At 52.3% G+C, this 18,230-nt stretch overlaps 1 protein-coding gene across 1 annotated transcript in view; it reads right to left on the bottom strand.

The window, feature by feature from the left end:
* Nucleotides 1–18,230, bottom strand: part of spata5 (spermatogenesis associated 5) — a 536,428-nt gene that overhangs the window by 442,272 nt on the left and 75,926 nt on the right. Inside the window, exon 10 of the mRNA XM_038792393.1 lies at nt 13,850–14,004. Within this exon, the coding sequence (XP_038648321.1) occupies nt 13,850–14,004 (155 nt within the window). The remainder of the gene's footprint in view (nt 1–13,849; nt 14,005–18,230) is intronic.

Here is an 18,230-nt window from a genome sequence, read left to right as displayed (position 1 = left end):
GAATCAAGTCACATGTATGATTAGTGCAAACATACCATATATCTTGTAGCTTGATGCAGTCAATAAATAATAATGACATGGAAAAATCATGGCATGTAAATGACACAAATCAATCAGAAATGTGTAGCAACGGACAGATACCCCATGAATTATAAATCTTAACTGTTTGCTGGCAACTGTTAGTTTTCTGAAAATTCAGGGCAGCACGGTGGCGGAGTGGTAGCACTGCAGTCTCATGGCGTCGAGGTCCCAGGTTCGATCCCGGCTCTGGGTCACTGTCCGTGTGGAGTTTGCACATTCTCCCCGTGTTTGTGTGGGTTTCGCCCCCACAACCCAAAGATGTGCAAGGTCGGTGGATTGAACACTCTAATTTACCCCTTAATTGGAAAAATGAATTGGGTACTCTAAATTTATTAAAAAATAAAAAAGTTTTGTGAAAATGGCATCGTCACTCTCAATTTGCTGCAGTTGCATGCCAATTGCTCATGAAACTTACTGCAGAAAGTTAAATCTTCCAGTTAAGTACCCTATTTAATGACATTATGGACGCAATTTAACGCCCATTTTGGACACGTATAGCCGGGTCTTTCTCGGCACCTGCAGCGCCGAGAAAGACCCCGCTTTCAAACGGATTTTGTTGATTTTTTTAGCCTCTGTGGGGAACGTCCTGCCAAGGTCACACTTACTTCATCTCCTGCAATGATGAGCTCAGCCATTTTTAAATGGCGCACTAATCTCTCGATTCCCTTCAACATCTCCACCATGGATTCAGACCCCCCTCCCCTCTCCTCCGCCCCAACTTATCTCTAAGGGATCCCTCAAGCCATCGCTCACCCCACCTCATAAGGGCATGGCACCCACAGGCACGATCCCTGGCATGGGAAACTGGCACCCTGGCATTGCCAGCCTGACAATGTCACTGTCAACCTGGCAGTGCCACCTGGGCGCTGTGGCAATACCAAGGTGCAAGGCTGGCAGTGCCATGGCATCCGGGTGGCAGGGGGAGTGTCAGGGTACCACCTTGCACAGAGCTCGACCACCCAGGGGCTTCCGATGCCCTGGGAGACTCCCAGGTGCCTTTACGCCTGGTCTACATTTGTGTGGACCAGTGCTAAACAATGCAATGGCGAGATCTCCCAGGCGGGGACAGACGTTCCTGGGAGTCAGGCGTGACGAAGTCACTCGATCTCACCTTGTATTTGTCAATGACAAACAATCAACCACTCTGGCCAAGAAAATGAACAATTACATTTATGGAGTCTCATTCCATAAGACCTTAAGAAGTAGGAACAGAAGTTACCATTCAGTTCCCCAAGCCTGCTCCATCATTTAATAAGATCATGGCTGATCTAACATTCATTGGGCAGGATTCTCCGTGAATCGGCGCGATGGCCCGAACCTGGGGCCAAGAACGGCGCGAATCACTCCGGCGTTGGGCCCCCTGAAACGTCGCAAATTCTCCGGCCGGGAATGGGCTAGTAGTGGTATGACACCATTTGCGACGGCGTGACCCTTGACAGACGCGCGCGCCGTCATTGATGCCGCACGGCGTCACTGCACAAAAGGCGCCCCCCCCCACAACCCCCGGAGACACGGCAAAATGGCCGCCCACCGCGCAGCGCCAAGTGAGACCCCCCACTGCCTGCCCCCTTTCCGTCCTTCCCCCCATCCCCATGTCCCCCCCCCCTCCACCATGTCCCCCCATATCCCCCCCTTCCCCCATATCTCCCTTATCTCCCGGGATATGGGGAAGGGGGATATGGAGGGAGGGGGCCTATGGGGAAAGGGGGGGTCGGACCTGGCCCATCAGGCATACGACGCCCCCAGGACGTTCCAGGGCGGCCACGAGCCAGGGACAGACCCGTAGCACCAGACAGATGCCGCCCCCAGGATGTTCCAGGGCAGCTAAGAGCCAGGGACAGACCCGGAGCACCAGGCGTATGCCACCCACATCTGGTGCAAGTGCGGTGACGCCGGCGGGCCACATCCAGCGACGAGGAGGGCAGCCACAGCAACAGGCCCCCGTCGCAGCCGACACAGGACATCGACACACAGGGAACAGATGGACAGGAATCACCACTCCAGGGGACCTGGACTTTGGGTCGGATGAGGAGCACGTCAGTACGCCACTGCTATCTCCTACACCCTCCACCATTGCAGAGACACTCATCTCGGTTGGGCACTTTAGCGATAAAGCATCTGGGACACTAACTGGTGCGCACAACACAGTCATCCCAGTACAGCAGGTGGAGGCAGTAGCAGCCGAGGGGCTGAGCGGTTGGAGGGCAGCCCAGCACAGGCAACCATCTGCCGTCCAGATGGGTCCCGGGTTCCTGGAGTTACCACACCCACCCACAGACCCGATGCAGTCATGGACCAAGGGACAACCGAAGGGGGTGACGGCCGGCTTGCGGCAGCTGCAGACGAAGGTGGAGGAGTCCACCCGCGTGCAGAAGCAGGTAGTGGTGACGGTCATGCGTGCCACCCAGGCTGATACCGCACGGGTGGCATCCACGGTGGAGGCAACGGGTGCGACGGTGTCAGACATGGCTGCCCTCACACAGACAGCCATGAGCCAAGCCAGCAGCAGATCGCAGAGGCGCTCAACGCTGTGCCCCAATCTCAGCAGGCAGTGGCCCAGTCCCAGCAGGCCATCGCTGAGGGCATTGGCGCCATTGTCCAGGTGCTGGCCGGTGTCACCCAGACACAGACAGGGATGGCCAACTTCCTGAACTCCATGGCTGCAAACTTGCAGATCCTTGTTGATACCAGGGTGGGCCTCCAGGACTGGCAGTGCCAGGTGTCGGGGGGGCGTCAGGTGCTCGGTCCGTTTCGTATCCCCGACCCATGTAGAGGCCCGGGGCCATTGGGCTCCCCGAGGGAGGAGGAGGTGCTGGGGCCCATTCCGGGTCTCCCTGTAGGGAAGGTCCCGGAACACCGCAACACCTCGGATTCCCCCCTTCCGTCCCAGGTGCATCTGGTGAGCAACAGGCAGGACAGGCTGGCAGCTCGCCATCCCAGTCGCCTGAGCTGCAGCCTGGCCCATCTAGGCCGGGCCGCCCCAGGAAACGGCCGCCAAAGGAGTCCCTAGGAATCACAGGAGTCCACATCCAGTTCTGCTGTACCGTCTGGGGAAACCAGACATAGTCATAGGGCCCGAAAGGTCAAAAACTTAGACACTGAGTAAGTTGGCACAGGTGCAGGGCACAGATTAGTTCTGGGGCTAGGGCACGTGTATGAACTGTTTGTTATTAAAATCACTTTCACACCTACACGCCTTTGTGCCCTGTCCGTGCATGCTGGGGTGTGGTGTGAGGCGAGCGCCAGTGTGTGTGTGTGAGGGGTGATAGAACGTTGGCCTCAGGTGAGTGTGCCCACCCTGCCCCCCGGGTCGCCCTCGCCATCCCCCCGGGCAGACGATGGGACCGTGCGCTGCAGTGTCAAAGCTGCATGCAGGGACTGTCAGGGTGGAGGGTGGTACTGTGGCCATGGGTCAGACATTGTCCAACGATGTAGAGCCCAGAGCTCATCGCAGAGCGGGCCAGTACACACGGGGCCTCATCGGACGTCTCTGTCGCTGTACACCACCACCACCTCCTCCTCCTCATCATGTCGTGCAGGCGGCCCTCCAGCTTGGGCAGCTGTCACCTGCCTCCCTGCGGCACGCTCCTCTGAGGCAGCCTCCGCCGCCTCCCTGGCACACTCCTGCTCCAGCTCTCTCTTAGGGCAACATGTAGATGTGCGTCTCCCACCACGGCGGCCAGCATCGCTGGTTGATGACCAAATATAACGGCCTGCAGGGGGTGGGGGTGATAGACGACATGTCATCATTGTCCATACCTACACCGCCCCCCCCCCCCGCAGCCAGGTGCCATGCGTTGCATGGTCGCGACTGTTGCCAGCTGGCACATGGCCAGGCGGACACCTGACCCCCCCCTCCCTGCATGAACTGTACCCAAACCCCGCCTCCCCCCCTCCTCCCCAGCACAACACCCTCTCCATCACTTGCCCTCACCGCCCCCGGCACACACCCTCTCCATCACTCTCTCTCTCCCCCCCCCCAAGCACGCACCCTCCCCAAGCCCCCCCCTCTCCTCCCCAACCCACTCTCCTCCCCGGCACACACCCTCTCCATCACTCTCTCTCTCCCCCCCCCAAGCACGCACCCTCCCCAAGCCCCCCCCTCTCCTCCCCAACCCACTCTCCTCCCCGGCAAGCATCCTCTCCATCACGTGCCCTCCCCGACCCCCCCACCCCGCTCTCTTCCCCAGCACACACCCTCTCTATCAGGCACCCTCCCCAGCCCCTCCCCCCAGACCCAGACCCCCCCCCCCCCCCCCCCCCCCCCCGGCACGCACACTCCAACGGCTCCTGTGACCCCCCCCCCCCCCAACCCAACCACCTGTGGCCGTGCTGTCACTTCGGCAGCAGCCGCCCCACGCCGACCCCTCCCTCCGCGCTGGCCGGCGTCAACCAACATGGCTGGTTGACACCGTTAAATAGGTGGTTTGATGAGAACTGGGACGGCCCCGGGACCCATTGAGTCGCGTCGGTCCTCGACATTCTCCGAGGCGAGCGGTGCGATTCACATCAACGAGATTTTTGGGGGGGCCAGAGAATATCGCGGGGCGGCTGGGTGGGATTTACGGCGCCCCCCCCCACCCATGATTCCCCGACCTGCCAGGGTGTCGGAGAATCCCACCCATTAAATCCACATTTTGCATCACCTCTGTAAACCTTACTTCTGCTAATGATCAAATATCTCTCTCAGCCTTGAAAATGCTCAAGGGCTCAGCCGCAAAAGCTTCCTGGGGTAAATAATTCCAAAGATTCATCACTCTTTGAGAAAAGAAAGTCCTCCTCAAATCCATCTGATGAAGGAGCTGCACTCCGAAAGCTAGTGATTCAAAACAAACCTGTTGGACTTTAACCTGCCCAACGCTGGCATCTTCACATCATGGCTACCATCTTAAATGAGCACCCCTTATTCTGCGACTATGCCCTCTGGTCCCGAACACTTCCACTGCACGGTGGCACAGTGGTTAGCACTGCTGCCTCACAACACCAGGGACCCGGGTTCGATTCCAGCCTTGGGTGACTGTCTCTGTGCAGCTTGGACATTCTCTCCATGTCTGCGTGGGTTTCCTCCAGGTTATCCGGTTTTCTCCCAAAGTCCAAAGATGTGCAGATTGGGGGGGGGGGGGGGGGGGGGGGGGGGGGGGGGGGGGGGGGGGGGGGGAGGGGGGGGGGGCAGTGCAGACTTGGTGGGCTAAATGGCATCTTTCTGCACAGTGGGGATTCTATGGGATTACTGCATATTGCCTCCTACCCTTTTTGAACAAGGATACCACATTGGCAGCTTTCCAATCCTTTGGCACAGTGTCACAATCCAATATTTTTTGGGGAAAATGACTACCAATGCATTCATGATCTCTGTAGCTACCTCATTTAAGATCCTGGGGTGAAAACCATCAGGTCCAGGGGACCTGTCAACCTTTAGCCCATTTGTTTGCCTCAAACTAATTCTCTGATGATGGTGACGGTATTTAATTCCTCCTGCAATTTGTTTTTACTATTTCCGGGATGTTTGTAGCATCCTCTACAGTAAAGACCAATGCAAAATATCTATTTATTCCTTCGGGCTGTGAATTAAAGGGAGATTTAAGAATCAAGTTTCATTTTTTTGCTTTCTTACGTAACTTTTCTCTCTCTCTCTGGATCTAATCTTCTTTTCCCTCTCTGCATTTCTCTTTCTGTATCTGATTTGAGAATGAAGTCATTCACTCTAATTCACTCGCCTTCTTGGCTCTTCCTCTATTTATTTCTCATTGGCTGTGGAGACACACTGTCCCTTTGTTCATTAAGGTCCCACATCTGTTCACTGTACTGTTATTCGCAACTTTGTGGGCAACCTTTTAAAATCTCAACATGCAAGAATAATTTGAAAGGGCAACAGTCAGCTGTCCCTCCTCCACCAGCAATATATGGGCCAAAAACGTATATATATGACTTTTAGTTTGAAATGGGCAGTGAGCTGTTCAGATTAGTCATAGTTGTGGAATAAAACTAGTTTCAAACAGAATCATTCAGATCCTGTTTATACTACACATGCAATTAATTTCCCTTCCTAGCTGGGGTTTGAAAAGAGAATTGGAAAATCCATTCCAGTTGAGCCGCACTGCAGCACAACCATTGGCACAGGCTTATACACATAGAATCCCTACAGTGCAGAAGGAGGCCATTCGGCCCACCAAGTCTGCACTGACCCTCTGAAAGAGCACCCCACCCAAGCCCAATCCCCACCCTATCCCTGTAACTCCACCTAACCTTTGGACACTAAGGAGCAAGTTAGCATGGCCAATCCACCTAACCTACACGTGGGAGAAAACCAGAACACTCGGAGGAAACCCAAACAGGCACGGGGGAGAAAGTGCAAACTCCACACGCTCAGTTGCCCGAGGCCAGAATTGAACCCGGGTCTCTGATGCTGTGAGGTAGCAGTGCTAACCACTATGCCACTGTGCCACCCATACTTAGTCACATATTAGTGCTATGCAACCCGCTGTGCAAGATATCATGCAGATGCTGAGAGAGCAAATGTAACTCGGTGACATCCATTATATGATATGCAATGCAGTACCACCCATTTACCACCACCCCCAGCATATTACTCAATGTCGACTATCTATTACCCAAGATATAAAATCCAGAATTACTCAACTATTATCCCACAAATCAAGACCATATTCTACTATCCCACTGGCCACACTGATGATACATAACTCTGTACCATCTGTCCCTTGACTATGAACCACATACAAAATAATTATCTTCTATATAATTTGCTACAGCATAATAAAAATGTAAAATTAAAACATTTCAAATATATTTGGTATTTTGAACACCAAACTAACCACAGGCATTCATTTCTTTCACTTATCAGCTTCTTCCATTTACACCATCAAAATCAATAATGAAATTTGGTTCAGAGCAGGCCAATAAATCTCTTCAGATTCAGTCACATTGTAAGATGGACTTCCGGTGGCGGCAATGCGGAGCTAAGCCGCACGTTCGGCAGCTCCCGCGAATAATGGACTTTGGGGCTCTTTCCAGGGCCCCCAACGGAACTTCGTCGACGAATCCCGACGTGGGAAGGGGACTGGAGTCGATCCCTACAGTCCTATGGTCCGGACCAGGAGTGGTGTAAGAAGAAAAACGGTGGAAGCACGCCTGGAAAAGTGGGGGAAGAAAAAAAAAAGGTGGCCGGCGGAGGCCCGGAGGAATGGAGGCAGTGGGCGCAGGAGCAGCAGGAGGCTCTGCTGTGCTGCTTCCAGGAGCTTAAGCTGGAGCTGCTGGAGTCGCTGAAGGCTACCACCAGAGAGCTGATGGAGACTCAGACAGCCCACGGGGCCGCGATCCGGGAGCTGCAGCAGCAGGCCTCCGAAAGGGAGGATGAGGCCGTGGCCGTCGCGGGGAAGGTGGAGATGCACGAGGCGCTCCATAAAAAGTGGCAGGAGCGGTTCGAGGAGCTGGACAACCGGTCGAGGAGGACGAATTTGCGGATCCTGGGCCTCACGGAGGGGCTGGAGGGGTCGGACCTGGCGGCCTATGTGGTCGTTATGCTGAACTCGTTGATGGGAGCTGGGTCCTTCCAGGGGCCCCTGGAGTTGGAGGGGGCCCACAGAATTCTGGCTAGGAGGCCCAAGCCGAACGAGCTGCCGTGGGCGGTGTTGGTGCGGTTTCACCGGTTCGTGGATCGTGAGTGCGTGTTCCGGTGGGCCAAGAAAGAGCGGAGCAGCAAGTGGGAGAACACGGAGGTGCAGATCTTCCAGGACTGGAGTGCAGAGGTGGTGAAGCGGAGGGCCGGGTTCAACCGGATGAAGGCGGTGCTCCACAGACTGAGCGTGAAGTTTGGCATGTTGCAGCCGGCGGGTCTGTGGGTCACCTACAAGGACCGGCACCATTATTTTGAGTCCCCGGAGGAGGCGTGGGCCTTCATGCAGGCCGAGAAACTGGACTCAAACTGAGGGTCTAAGATGGGGGATGTTGTATAATAATGTACTTGTGTTTGCTCTGTTTAATGCAAGATGTGGGTTGGCCTTAGGGTGGGTGGGGTGATGTTGGTATGTCTTTTTTGTATGGGTCTGGTGGACGGGTTCGGGCAGGGGGTAAACGGGGAGTGCGGGGAGCTGGTGGGGGGGACTGGCAATGGGAGTTGCCCTAGAGGAGGCGGGGTTGGGCAGGGCGAAAGCGCGGGCTTTTCTCTGGTTTCCCGCGCTGCGAGATGGTGGGGGCGGAGTCGGGGCTGAGAAGCGCGGGCCGTTGCTAGCTGTTTTTTTTTTACCACACAGGAGTGTGGGGGGGGGGGGGGGGGGGGAAGGAGGACCTGCTGATGGGCACAAAGGAGGAGGGGTAGTCCCACGTGGGGAGGAGTCGGAGGTAGGGCGGGAGTCGCCGGGGTCAGCAGAAGTTAGCTGGCTCACGGGAGTACTATGGAGGGAGGGGTGCGGCTAGGAGAGGTCCTAGCCTGGGTGAGGGGGGGGGGGGGGGGGGGTACCGGGTTGCTGCTGAAACGGTCAGGAAGGAGCTGGAGGATGCAGGGGGTGCTGGGGGGGGGGGGGGGGGGGGGGGGAGTTGCCGCCGTGGGGGACTGGCAGAGCGGGGGACGCTGGCCAGTGGTGGGCAGGGGATGGGTTATGGCTAATCGGCAGGGGAGGGGGGCAGGGAGTCCTCTGATCCGGCTGATAACCTGGAATGTGAGGGGGTTGAATGGGCCGGTCAAACGGGCCTGGGTGTTTGCGCACTTGAAGGGGCTGAAGGCGGATGTGGCCATGCTCCAAGAGACACACCTGAAAGTGGCGGACCAGGTTCGGCTGAGGAAGGGATGGGTGGACCAAGTATTTCACTCAGGGCTGGATGAGAAGAGTCGGGGGGTGGCGATCCTGGTGGGGAAGAAGGTGACGTTTGAGGCATTAAAGGTGGTGGCTAAGAGTGGCGGGAGGTGTGTGATGGTGAGTGGTAAGTTGCAGGGGGAGCGGGTGGTGTTGGTGAATGTTTGCGCCCTAAATTGGGACGATGCGGGTTTATGCGGCGTATGTTGGGCCGCATTCCAGACCTGGAGGTGGGGGGGCCTGATCATGGGGGGGGGGGGGGGGGGAGACTTCAACACGGTGCTGGATCCCCCATTGGATCGATCCAAGTCCCGGACAGGTAGGAGGCAGGTGTTGAGGGGACTTATGGACCAGATGGGGGGGTGGATCCCTGGAGGTTTGCGAGGCCAAGGGCCAGGGAGTACTCGTTTTTCTCCCACGTGCATAAGGCCTATTTGAGGATTGATTTTTTTTGTCCTGGGCAGGGGGCTGGTTTCAAGGGTGGAGGATGTTGAATACTCTGCCATTGCCATTTCAGATCATGCCCCGCACTGGGTGGACCTCGGGCTGGGGGAGGAGAGGGACCAACGTCCGCTCTGGTGCTTGGAGGTGGGGCTGCTGGCAGATGAGGAGGTGGCCGAGAGGGTTCGGGGGTGCATTGAGAGGTACCTTGAGGCCAATGAGTGGGGACGGTCTGGGAGGCATTGAAGGCGGTGACTGGAGGGGAGTTGATTTCCATTCGAACCCATAGGGAGAGGGGTGAGCAGAGGGAGAGGGAGAGACTGATAGGGGAGATGGTGAGGGTGGAGATATGCGGAGGCTCCGGAGGAGGGATTGCTGGGGGAGAGGCGTAGCCTTCAGGCCAGGTTCGACCTATTGACTACCAGAAAGGCGGAAGCTCAGTGGAGGAAAGCACAGGGGGCGGTGTATGATTATGGGGAGAAGGCGAGCAGGATGCTGGCACACCAGCTCCGAAAGCAGGACACGGCCAGGGAGATTGGGGGAGTGACGGATAGAGCTGGGAAGGTGGTGCGGAGGGGGGTAGATGTTAATGGGGTCTTCAGGGACTTCTATGGGGAACTGTACTGGTCTGAACCCCCGGTGGAGGGGGGTGGAATGGGGCGCTTCTTGAACAAGCTGTGATTTCCGAGGGTGGAGGAGGGACAGGTGGAGGGACTGGGAGCGCCGATCGAGCTGGAGGAGTTGGTTAAAGGGATAGGGAGCATGCAGTCGGGGAAGGCGCCGGGGCCGGATGGGTTTCCGGCGGAATTCTATAAAAGGTATGCGGACCTGTTGGGCCCCCTGTTGGTCCGGACCTTTAACGAGGCAAGGGGGGGGGGGGGGGGGGGGGGCTTTGCCCCCAACTATGTCACGGGCGCTGATTTCCTTGATCCTGAAGCAGGACAAAGACACTCTGCAGTGTGGGTCATATAGGCCGATCTCGCTCCTAAATGTAGACGCCAAGCTGCTGGCAAAGATCCTAGCCACAAGAATAGAGGATTGTGTGCCGGGGGTTATTCATGAGGACCAGACAGTGTTTGTGAAGGGAAGGCAGTTGAATACAAATGTACGAAGGCTCCTCAACGTTATTATGATGCCGGCTGTGGAAGGGGAGGCGGAGATAGTGGTGGCATTAGATGCGGAGAAGGCCTTTGATAGGGTGGAGTGGGGGTATCTGTGGGAGGTGTTGGAGAGGTTTGGGTTTGGGGTGGGGTTTGTCCGTTGGGTGAGGTTGCTCTATGAGGCCCCGATGGCGAGTGTAGCCACGAATAGGAGGAGGTCGGAGTACTTTCGGCTGTACCGGGGGACGAGACAGGGGTGTCCCCTGTCACCCTTGTTCTTTGCGTTGGCAATTGAGGCCATGGCGTTGAGGGAGTCCGGGAACTGGAGGGGCCTGGTGCAGGGTGGGGAGGAGCATCGAGTGTCGCTTTATGCGGACGACTTGTTGCTGTATGTGGCGGACCCGGTGGGGGGGATGCCGGAGGTGATGAGGATTCTTAGGGAATTCGGGGGCTTCTCTGGGTATAAACTGAACCTGGGCAAGAGCGAGTTGTTTGTGGTGCACCCGGGGGATCAGGAGGAGGGGATTGGTAGGCTCCCACTGAAGCAGGCAGGGAAGAGCCTCAGGTACCTAGGAGTCCAGGTGGCTGGGAGCTGGGGGGCCCTGCACAAGCTCAACCTCACAAGGTTGGTGGAGCAGATGGAGGAGGAGTTCAAACGGTGGGATATGTTACCGCTGTCACTGGCGGGGAGGGTGCAGTCCGTTAAGATGACGGTGCTCCCGAGTTATTTGTTCCTGTTCCAGTGCCTCCCCATCCTTATCCCGAAGGCCTTTTTTAGGAGGGTCAACAGGAGTATTACGGGATTTGTGTGGGCGCATGGGACTCCGAGGGTGAGAAGAGTGTTCCTGCAACGGGGCAGGGATAGGGGGGGCTGGCGTTGCCCAACCTCTGTGGGTACTATTGGGCTGCCAACGCAGCGATGGTGCGTAAGTGGGTAATGGACGGAGAAGGGGCAGCATGGAAGAGGATGGAGGTGGCGTCCTGTGTGGGCACGAGCCTGGAGGGACTGGTAACGGCGCCGTTGCCGCTCCCTCCAACGAGGTATACCACGAGTCCGGTGGTGGCGGCTACCCTCAAAATTTGGGGGCAATGGAGACGGCATAGGGGAGAAGTGGGGTCTCGATGGAGGCCCCGATACGGGAGAACCATCGGTTTGTCCCAGAGAGCATTGATAGCGGATTTCTGGGCTGGCACAGGGTAGAAGTTAGGAGGTTGAGGGACCTGTTTGTGGAGGGGAGGTTCGCGAGCTTGGGGGAGTTAGAGGGGAAGTTTGGGCTCCCCCCGGGGAACATGTTTAGGTACATGCAGGTTAAGGCGTTTGCCAGGCGGCAGGTGGAGGGGTTCCCCTTGCTGCCCCCACGTGGGGTACGGGACAGGGTGCTCTCGGGGGTGTGGGTTGGAGGAGGGAGGATTTCGGACACATACCGGGTAATGCAGGAGGTACACGAGGCCTCGGTGGAGGAACTGAAGGAGAAATGGGAAGATGAGCTGGGTGAGGAGATTGAGGAGGGGACGTGGGCGGATACCCTGGAGAGAGTGAATTCCTCCTCTTCCTGTGTGAGGCTTAGCCTTATACAGTTCAAGGTGCTGCATAGGGCCCACATGACTGGGACAAGGATGAGTAGATTTTTCGGGGGCGAAGACAGGTGTGCTAGGTGCTCGGCGAGCCCAGCGAATCACGCCCATATGTTTTGGGCGTGCCCAGCGCTGGGGGAGTTTTGGAAGGGGGTGGCAAGGACGGTGTCGAGGGTGGTGGGATCCAGGGTCAAGCCAGGCTGGGAACTCGCAATTTTTGGGGTTGCAGTGGAGCCGGGAGTGCAGGAGGCGAAAGAGGCCGGTGTTCTGGCCTTTGCGTCCCTAGTAGCCCGGCGGAGGATCTTGCTTCAATGGAAGGATGCGAGGCCCCCAAGCGTGGAGGCCTGGATCAATGATATGGTGGGGTTCATTAAATTGGAGAAGGTGAAATTTGCCCTGAGGGGATCAGTACAAGGGTTCTTTAGGCGGTGGCAGCCTTTCCTGGACTTCCTGGCAGAACGGTAGGGAAATAGGCCGGCAGCAGCAGCATTCTCAACAGCTATCGTCACCCATCAATTGGCATTGGGCTGGTTGAGACTCCAGTTAAACATTGTAAAGACTAGTCACAAACTCTGCACCTTAACCACCAATTTCTTCACTTTCCCAAACTATCGCCCCCAGGTTGAAACAGATCCCTGTTTGGATGGGTGGAAAGCTTGGAGTTAGGTTGCATACCTTGGGAAAGATATATTGCCCGTTGCAGGGGAGCTATGCAGATTAACTAAAATAGCAGAGTTTAAAGGGTTAAATTAAGGGGCTAGATTGTATAAACTTGGCTTTTATTCTGTTTAGATGATCAAGATCTAAACTAAGGTATTTCAAATGACAAAAGGATTCAATAGGGTAATACAGAACAAGATGAAAATGAGAGCTAGACCATTGAAGAGTAAAATAAGGAAGCACTTATCCGATGCAAAGTAAGTGGAAATCTGGGGCTGATTACCCAAAAGTCTTTTTATAGTCAGCTAATTTCCAGACTGAGTTAAGCAGGAGTATGTTGGTTAAAGACATCAAGAGGGAAGAAGCAAAGGCAAGCAAATGAGGTTGAGATAATCAAGTCATGGAGTGCCAGAACAGCCTCAAGGAATGGTCAACTCGTGTTCCAGCTCATCACCCTCCCTTCCCATGGCTATCTGTCCTTTTCCCCTCCATTTTCCCCAACTCTATCACACTCCTCCATTCCCCTATGCTTCCACTTGCCCCACTCCCCAACATGCTCCCCTGCTGATCTAAGGCATGATGTACTTGGAAATTAAAATACTTTCACTGCGTATTCTAACGGTCAATAAATTCCAACGTCAAAATAGTTTCCATTAAATTCAAGAATTTTGAGCTACAGGCTGCGCTGATACTCCTAAATAGATGTACTTAAACCATCATTTGTTCAATGACCTAACTGGGCACACATCAGTCAGTTCAAGGTGCAATGTTTTACAGACCTAGAAAGTCCAGCAAACTAAATGCCAGGAACAACAGAACAAGAGTCAATATTGAACAAAAATGATAAAAAGAATGAATTGAAATTCCCTAAAGACTTAAGTAGAATATTATCAAGTGTTACTTGGAGCAAATGAAACATGACAAACAACTTACCTTCCAAGGTATGATTTACACAAAATTACAGCCTCTTATGGAAATCACAAGAGTAACAATTCTTTCCTCCTTTCTATTTTGAATGAACTGATATTGCAAATCCCATGTTCTTTCTACAATAACATATGAACTTCCTCCCAAATTAAGCATTTTTTCTTCCTTTGGCATGTGACCCTGGAAGTGGAAAGTTACACTTTGTAACATATAAACATATATCAATATTATTTCGTTGTTTTAGTCATAACTTACCTTTGGCACATCAATAGTCACCTCCCTCATGGCACTCGGCCTGACATCATTCATCGCTTGCAGGAAATCATTAAAAGTTATCTTCACTGACTCGGCCACCTCACTATCTGAAGGGTTGGCACATTCTCCAAGTGACCGACGCAAAGCATGCAAACCTGTCAGAAAGAAAAACATTTTTCTGGGTCACCCGTTTGGCTGGGATTCACTGAATATTACATTTTACTTCACAAGTTAGTCTTATGTTAGTTCTAAATCAACTGCCACAGACCCGCTCAAACTTTGCAAAGTTTTTTAAAAATGCACTACATAACTGTCAAATTATAAAAAAATTTTAAATATTTAAAATATTGTCTATTTCAAATTATTAAAAAGTGCAATTACGTTCAATGCAAACACTTAAGTAATTAATGCACAATATATCAAGACAATGCAATTTATCAACACTTTATTCAATTAGCATGTTCATCTTGACTTTAAAAATAATAGAACGGAGTAGTAGTTCATCGGTGTGTATCTATGATTCAAACTGAAGTTATCAGTCTTAATTGATATTAAGCAGTTCAACCGAGTGCAGGGTTGGCATTTCCCTTCAGTAAGGAAGCAAAAGACAGCTGGGTAAAACAACGGGTTAGACACAGCTCTTATATTTCTGTGACTTTGGCTCAAATCCAACCAGACTGATGAGATGAACGTCTCCTTTGTTTGGTCGTAAGGATCTGATATTCAGTGAGTTCAGACAGTCTCAATCCAGTTCCTCGTATGCATGGACCCAAGCACAGAACTGTCACTAACTGGCAATATAACTCAGGCAGGTGGAAGCATAACGCATGTAGGAAAGGAAACCATGCCACACTGCTGTGGTGATCTTCTAATGTTGTACCTCATGTATTGCTGGTGAAATTTGTTTTGTAACTGACTTGCATGTATTTGGATCCTGAAATGTGAAGAAGCCCACTTCCCAGCAACAATATCCCTCACTTTGATAAATACATGTTTTTTTATTTAAAGGAAATTAAACCAGCAGAAATTCACCCCTTGGCTGCTCATTTGCAGCTTTTATTACCCCGCCTTAGAGATGCATAAACAAAGACCCAGGGCTGGATTCTCCGTTTCTGAGGTTAAGTGCCAGCACCAACGGAGAATCCGTGGCGTTCCACAGCGGGAAAATCGGCGCGACTTCCTCATCGATTCTGGTACCAGTGAGGGGCTAGCACCAGCGCCTCATGGAACACCTGCAGATCACGCGAAGAATGGCCTGGTACCGGGCCGCGCCAGGAAACATGGCACCATCCTGCCCACCCCAACCCCATAGCCCAAACCCTGGCCACCCCCCACCACCCCCCCCCCCCAGCCCTAACAGAAGCCTCCCCGAGCAGCGGCATGGATCTCGGCCAAGTGTGGCGGCGCTGGACACTGTCCGCAGCCGGCACGCTAGCCTCACGACTGCTGGGACCACACGTGACCTGCGCAGTCAGGAACTTGGCCAGTCGAAGGTGAAGCATCATGGGTGGGCCGGCTGATGATGCACCAATGGCGTTGAGGCTGCGCGCGGCGCGTGTACCAATGATGCAGATTTGGAGGGGGCGGAGCATCGCAAACCAGCGTCAAACCGGCACCTACACCGATTCTGGCGCAGCAAACCATTCTCTGCCCGATCGCGTTCCCGATTTCACCATCAGGCTATGGAGAATCCCACCCTCTGACCTTCAACTGTTAATGATGTGTGGTATCCTATATGTGTCCTTTTCGTTTTTCTTCATTTCTTCACCTCTTCTGAAGACAAAGATTTATACTCGGGTATGGTACCATATTTGCCAGCATGATGGTCACTTCAGAAGCACTTGGGTACAGTTGGCATGAGCAAGAGTGGTCAGCATCACAGCCACTGAGGGTCGCCCAGTGATTAACCCCATCGCACCACCACATAAGCTCAGGTGTATTGAGGCTAACTGTAAAGCCCCTAGTATTTCTCCGACTTCATACACAATCGGCCACTGAAAGCGTGTACATACATAAATTGTAACTTATTTGCATATTTTTCCACAGCAGTTAATGATTTCTGTGGAATATACAGGCTGGAATTTGCTGGAAAACACAAAAACATTTGGTCGACACATACTATTGTTAAATTTCAAATTGATTGGCAACCTGCAGTAAGGATGAGATACCCCACGAATTGTGAATCAACAGGGGTTACTGGATGATGTGGCCAACATTAGTCTCCCAAAAAAGGCAGCCCTCTTTCCCATTGCCATGAGTTTTGTGAAGTTGCCACATTTACAGATTAAATCGTTCATCAAACATGCCACAGGAAGTTACATTCAGCAATGCTTTTAACAATGTGATCTTCATTAATATATGAAAATCTCCTTCTCTAGCCCAGAAAGAGAACATTTAAATTAACACTCTTTCATTCAGGTATTTATCAATTTTTCTCAGAGATTTTTAAAAAGTCAATATTTCAAATGCTTTAATTTTTGCTTTAAGTCTTCTTTGTTTCTTAATCCATTGTTTCCATCCCCCTCTTTATTTCACTTTCCATGTCGAATTTTGGCATTGAATTCACCCACTCAATTTATCTTCCTTCTCAGTTCTTTGTTTATTTCTCAATCCTTAAATCTCATTGGTTGAGCAAATACACTATTGGCCCTGAGGGCTCAGTAAGGACCCAGGTGCCATGTTGTCTTCCCAATCCGCTGCCAGCTTACACTTCTAGCAACTTTCAGGGCAAAACATTTACGAGTTGAAGGTGCCGGACATCTAGCCAATTTCTAGCAGATATGGATCCACAGGCACAGGCAGCACAGTAGCATAGTGATTAGCACAATTGCTTCACAGCTCCAGGATCCCAGGTTCGATTCCCGGCTTGGGTCACTGTGCAGAGTCTGCACGTTCTCCCCGTGTGTGCGTGAGTTTCCTCCGGGTGCTCCGGTTTCCTCCCACAGTCCAAAGATGTGCAGGTTAGGTGGACTGGCCATGCCGTCCAAAATTGCCCTTAGTGTTGGGTGGGTAACTGGGTTATGGGGATAGGGTGGAGGTGTGCTGTTGGGAAGGGTGCTCTTTCCAAGAGCCGGTGCAGACACGATGGGCCAAATGGCCTTCTTCAGCACCGTAAATTCTATGAAGACATCTATTAAGCTAAATCAATGTCCCAAATTCAGCATCAACTGACAAAACTCACTGGAAGATGTTACAAGGCTAGCTTGAGTAGGAAAACAAACTTTCAAATACTGCTCAAAGGCTATTCTTCAACATTGCGACAGATAGAGGGAGCTTTAGATGGCACCTAAGCCAAATCTGACAATGGGGTGAGTGCTCGATGCCGGTCTAAAGTCAATGTGTCTGGTACTAACAATCCTCTTTGACAAGTGCAAAAGATAACCTTCGATTTTTTTTTAAGTAGCACAACCTATTTTAAAATGCTCGGGCTATATTTTTATTATTTTTTTGTGAAAATTAGTCACTGCTTTTCAGCAAGGACATTTTCACTCTGAAATTAACTTAAAAAATACAGCTTTTGGGTTTTTTTAAAATGCTAAAATGTGTCTCCAACTTTGACAGTTTTGCTTCCAATACTATTAAGCTCACTTACTATCTGCTATATTGCCATTTATTGTAACTCATGTCCGTCGACATTTCTCTGAAAAAACCTTTGTGCAGCAGGTATCTGACATAATATGGCTTACTGGTTTCAAAATTGTCATTTGTTTTCATTACTTACATTCCAATTGCCCCTCTATAAAACAGATTGGCAATGAACAAAAGATGTTGATAAAGAAATTGACTGAATAAACCTTGGGCATCAAGTGGCAATATGTCACCCTTTTTCTATTTAAGAGTTTGAAGTCTGAATTCTCAAAGTTCTTTCTTACTTTAAAGCATTTTCCTCACTATTATGTCTTTCTTCTGCTATTGTGTTTCCCACTACTCCTGATTAGACGGAATAGGCTGCCCTCCAGCAGCTATTAGCCATTCTCGATCTAGCCACACATGTTTCGACAGGGATTATTGAATAACAAATCAGGAGTGGAAACCCTGGCTGATTTTCCCTCACCCGAAAGCTAAGGGTGGGAACTCAATTGTTGCACTATCGAGTATGAGATAAACAAAAGCTACATCAATACAAACCAGGAGCTTTGCCTCACACCCCACTTGCTCTGTATGACCCAGTCACGCATTGCTCAGTAACTGAGGCTTTGGGCAGCTAACGCAATAATATTTATGATGAGGTTTTCAAATTATAATTGAGAAAGAAACTATGGGTGCGATTTTACTACTCCCTTGCGCCCAGCAGCAATCTCGTTGCATCAGGAGCATTGCGGGAGAAGCTCAAATTGGTCTTTGCGCCAGGCGCAAAACCGTGCACGAAGCACCTAAACTC

This window comes from Scyliorhinus canicula, chromosome 3, assembly GCF_902713615.1.
Source record: "Scyliorhinus canicula chromosome 3, sScyCan1.1, whole genome shotgun sequence".
NCBI lineage: Eukaryota > Metazoa > Chordata > Chondrichthyes > Carcharhiniformes > Scyliorhinidae > Scyliorhinus > Scyliorhinus canicula.
Note: the sequence above shows the minus strand (reverse complement) of the source record. Positions and strands in the feature narration are given on the sequence as shown.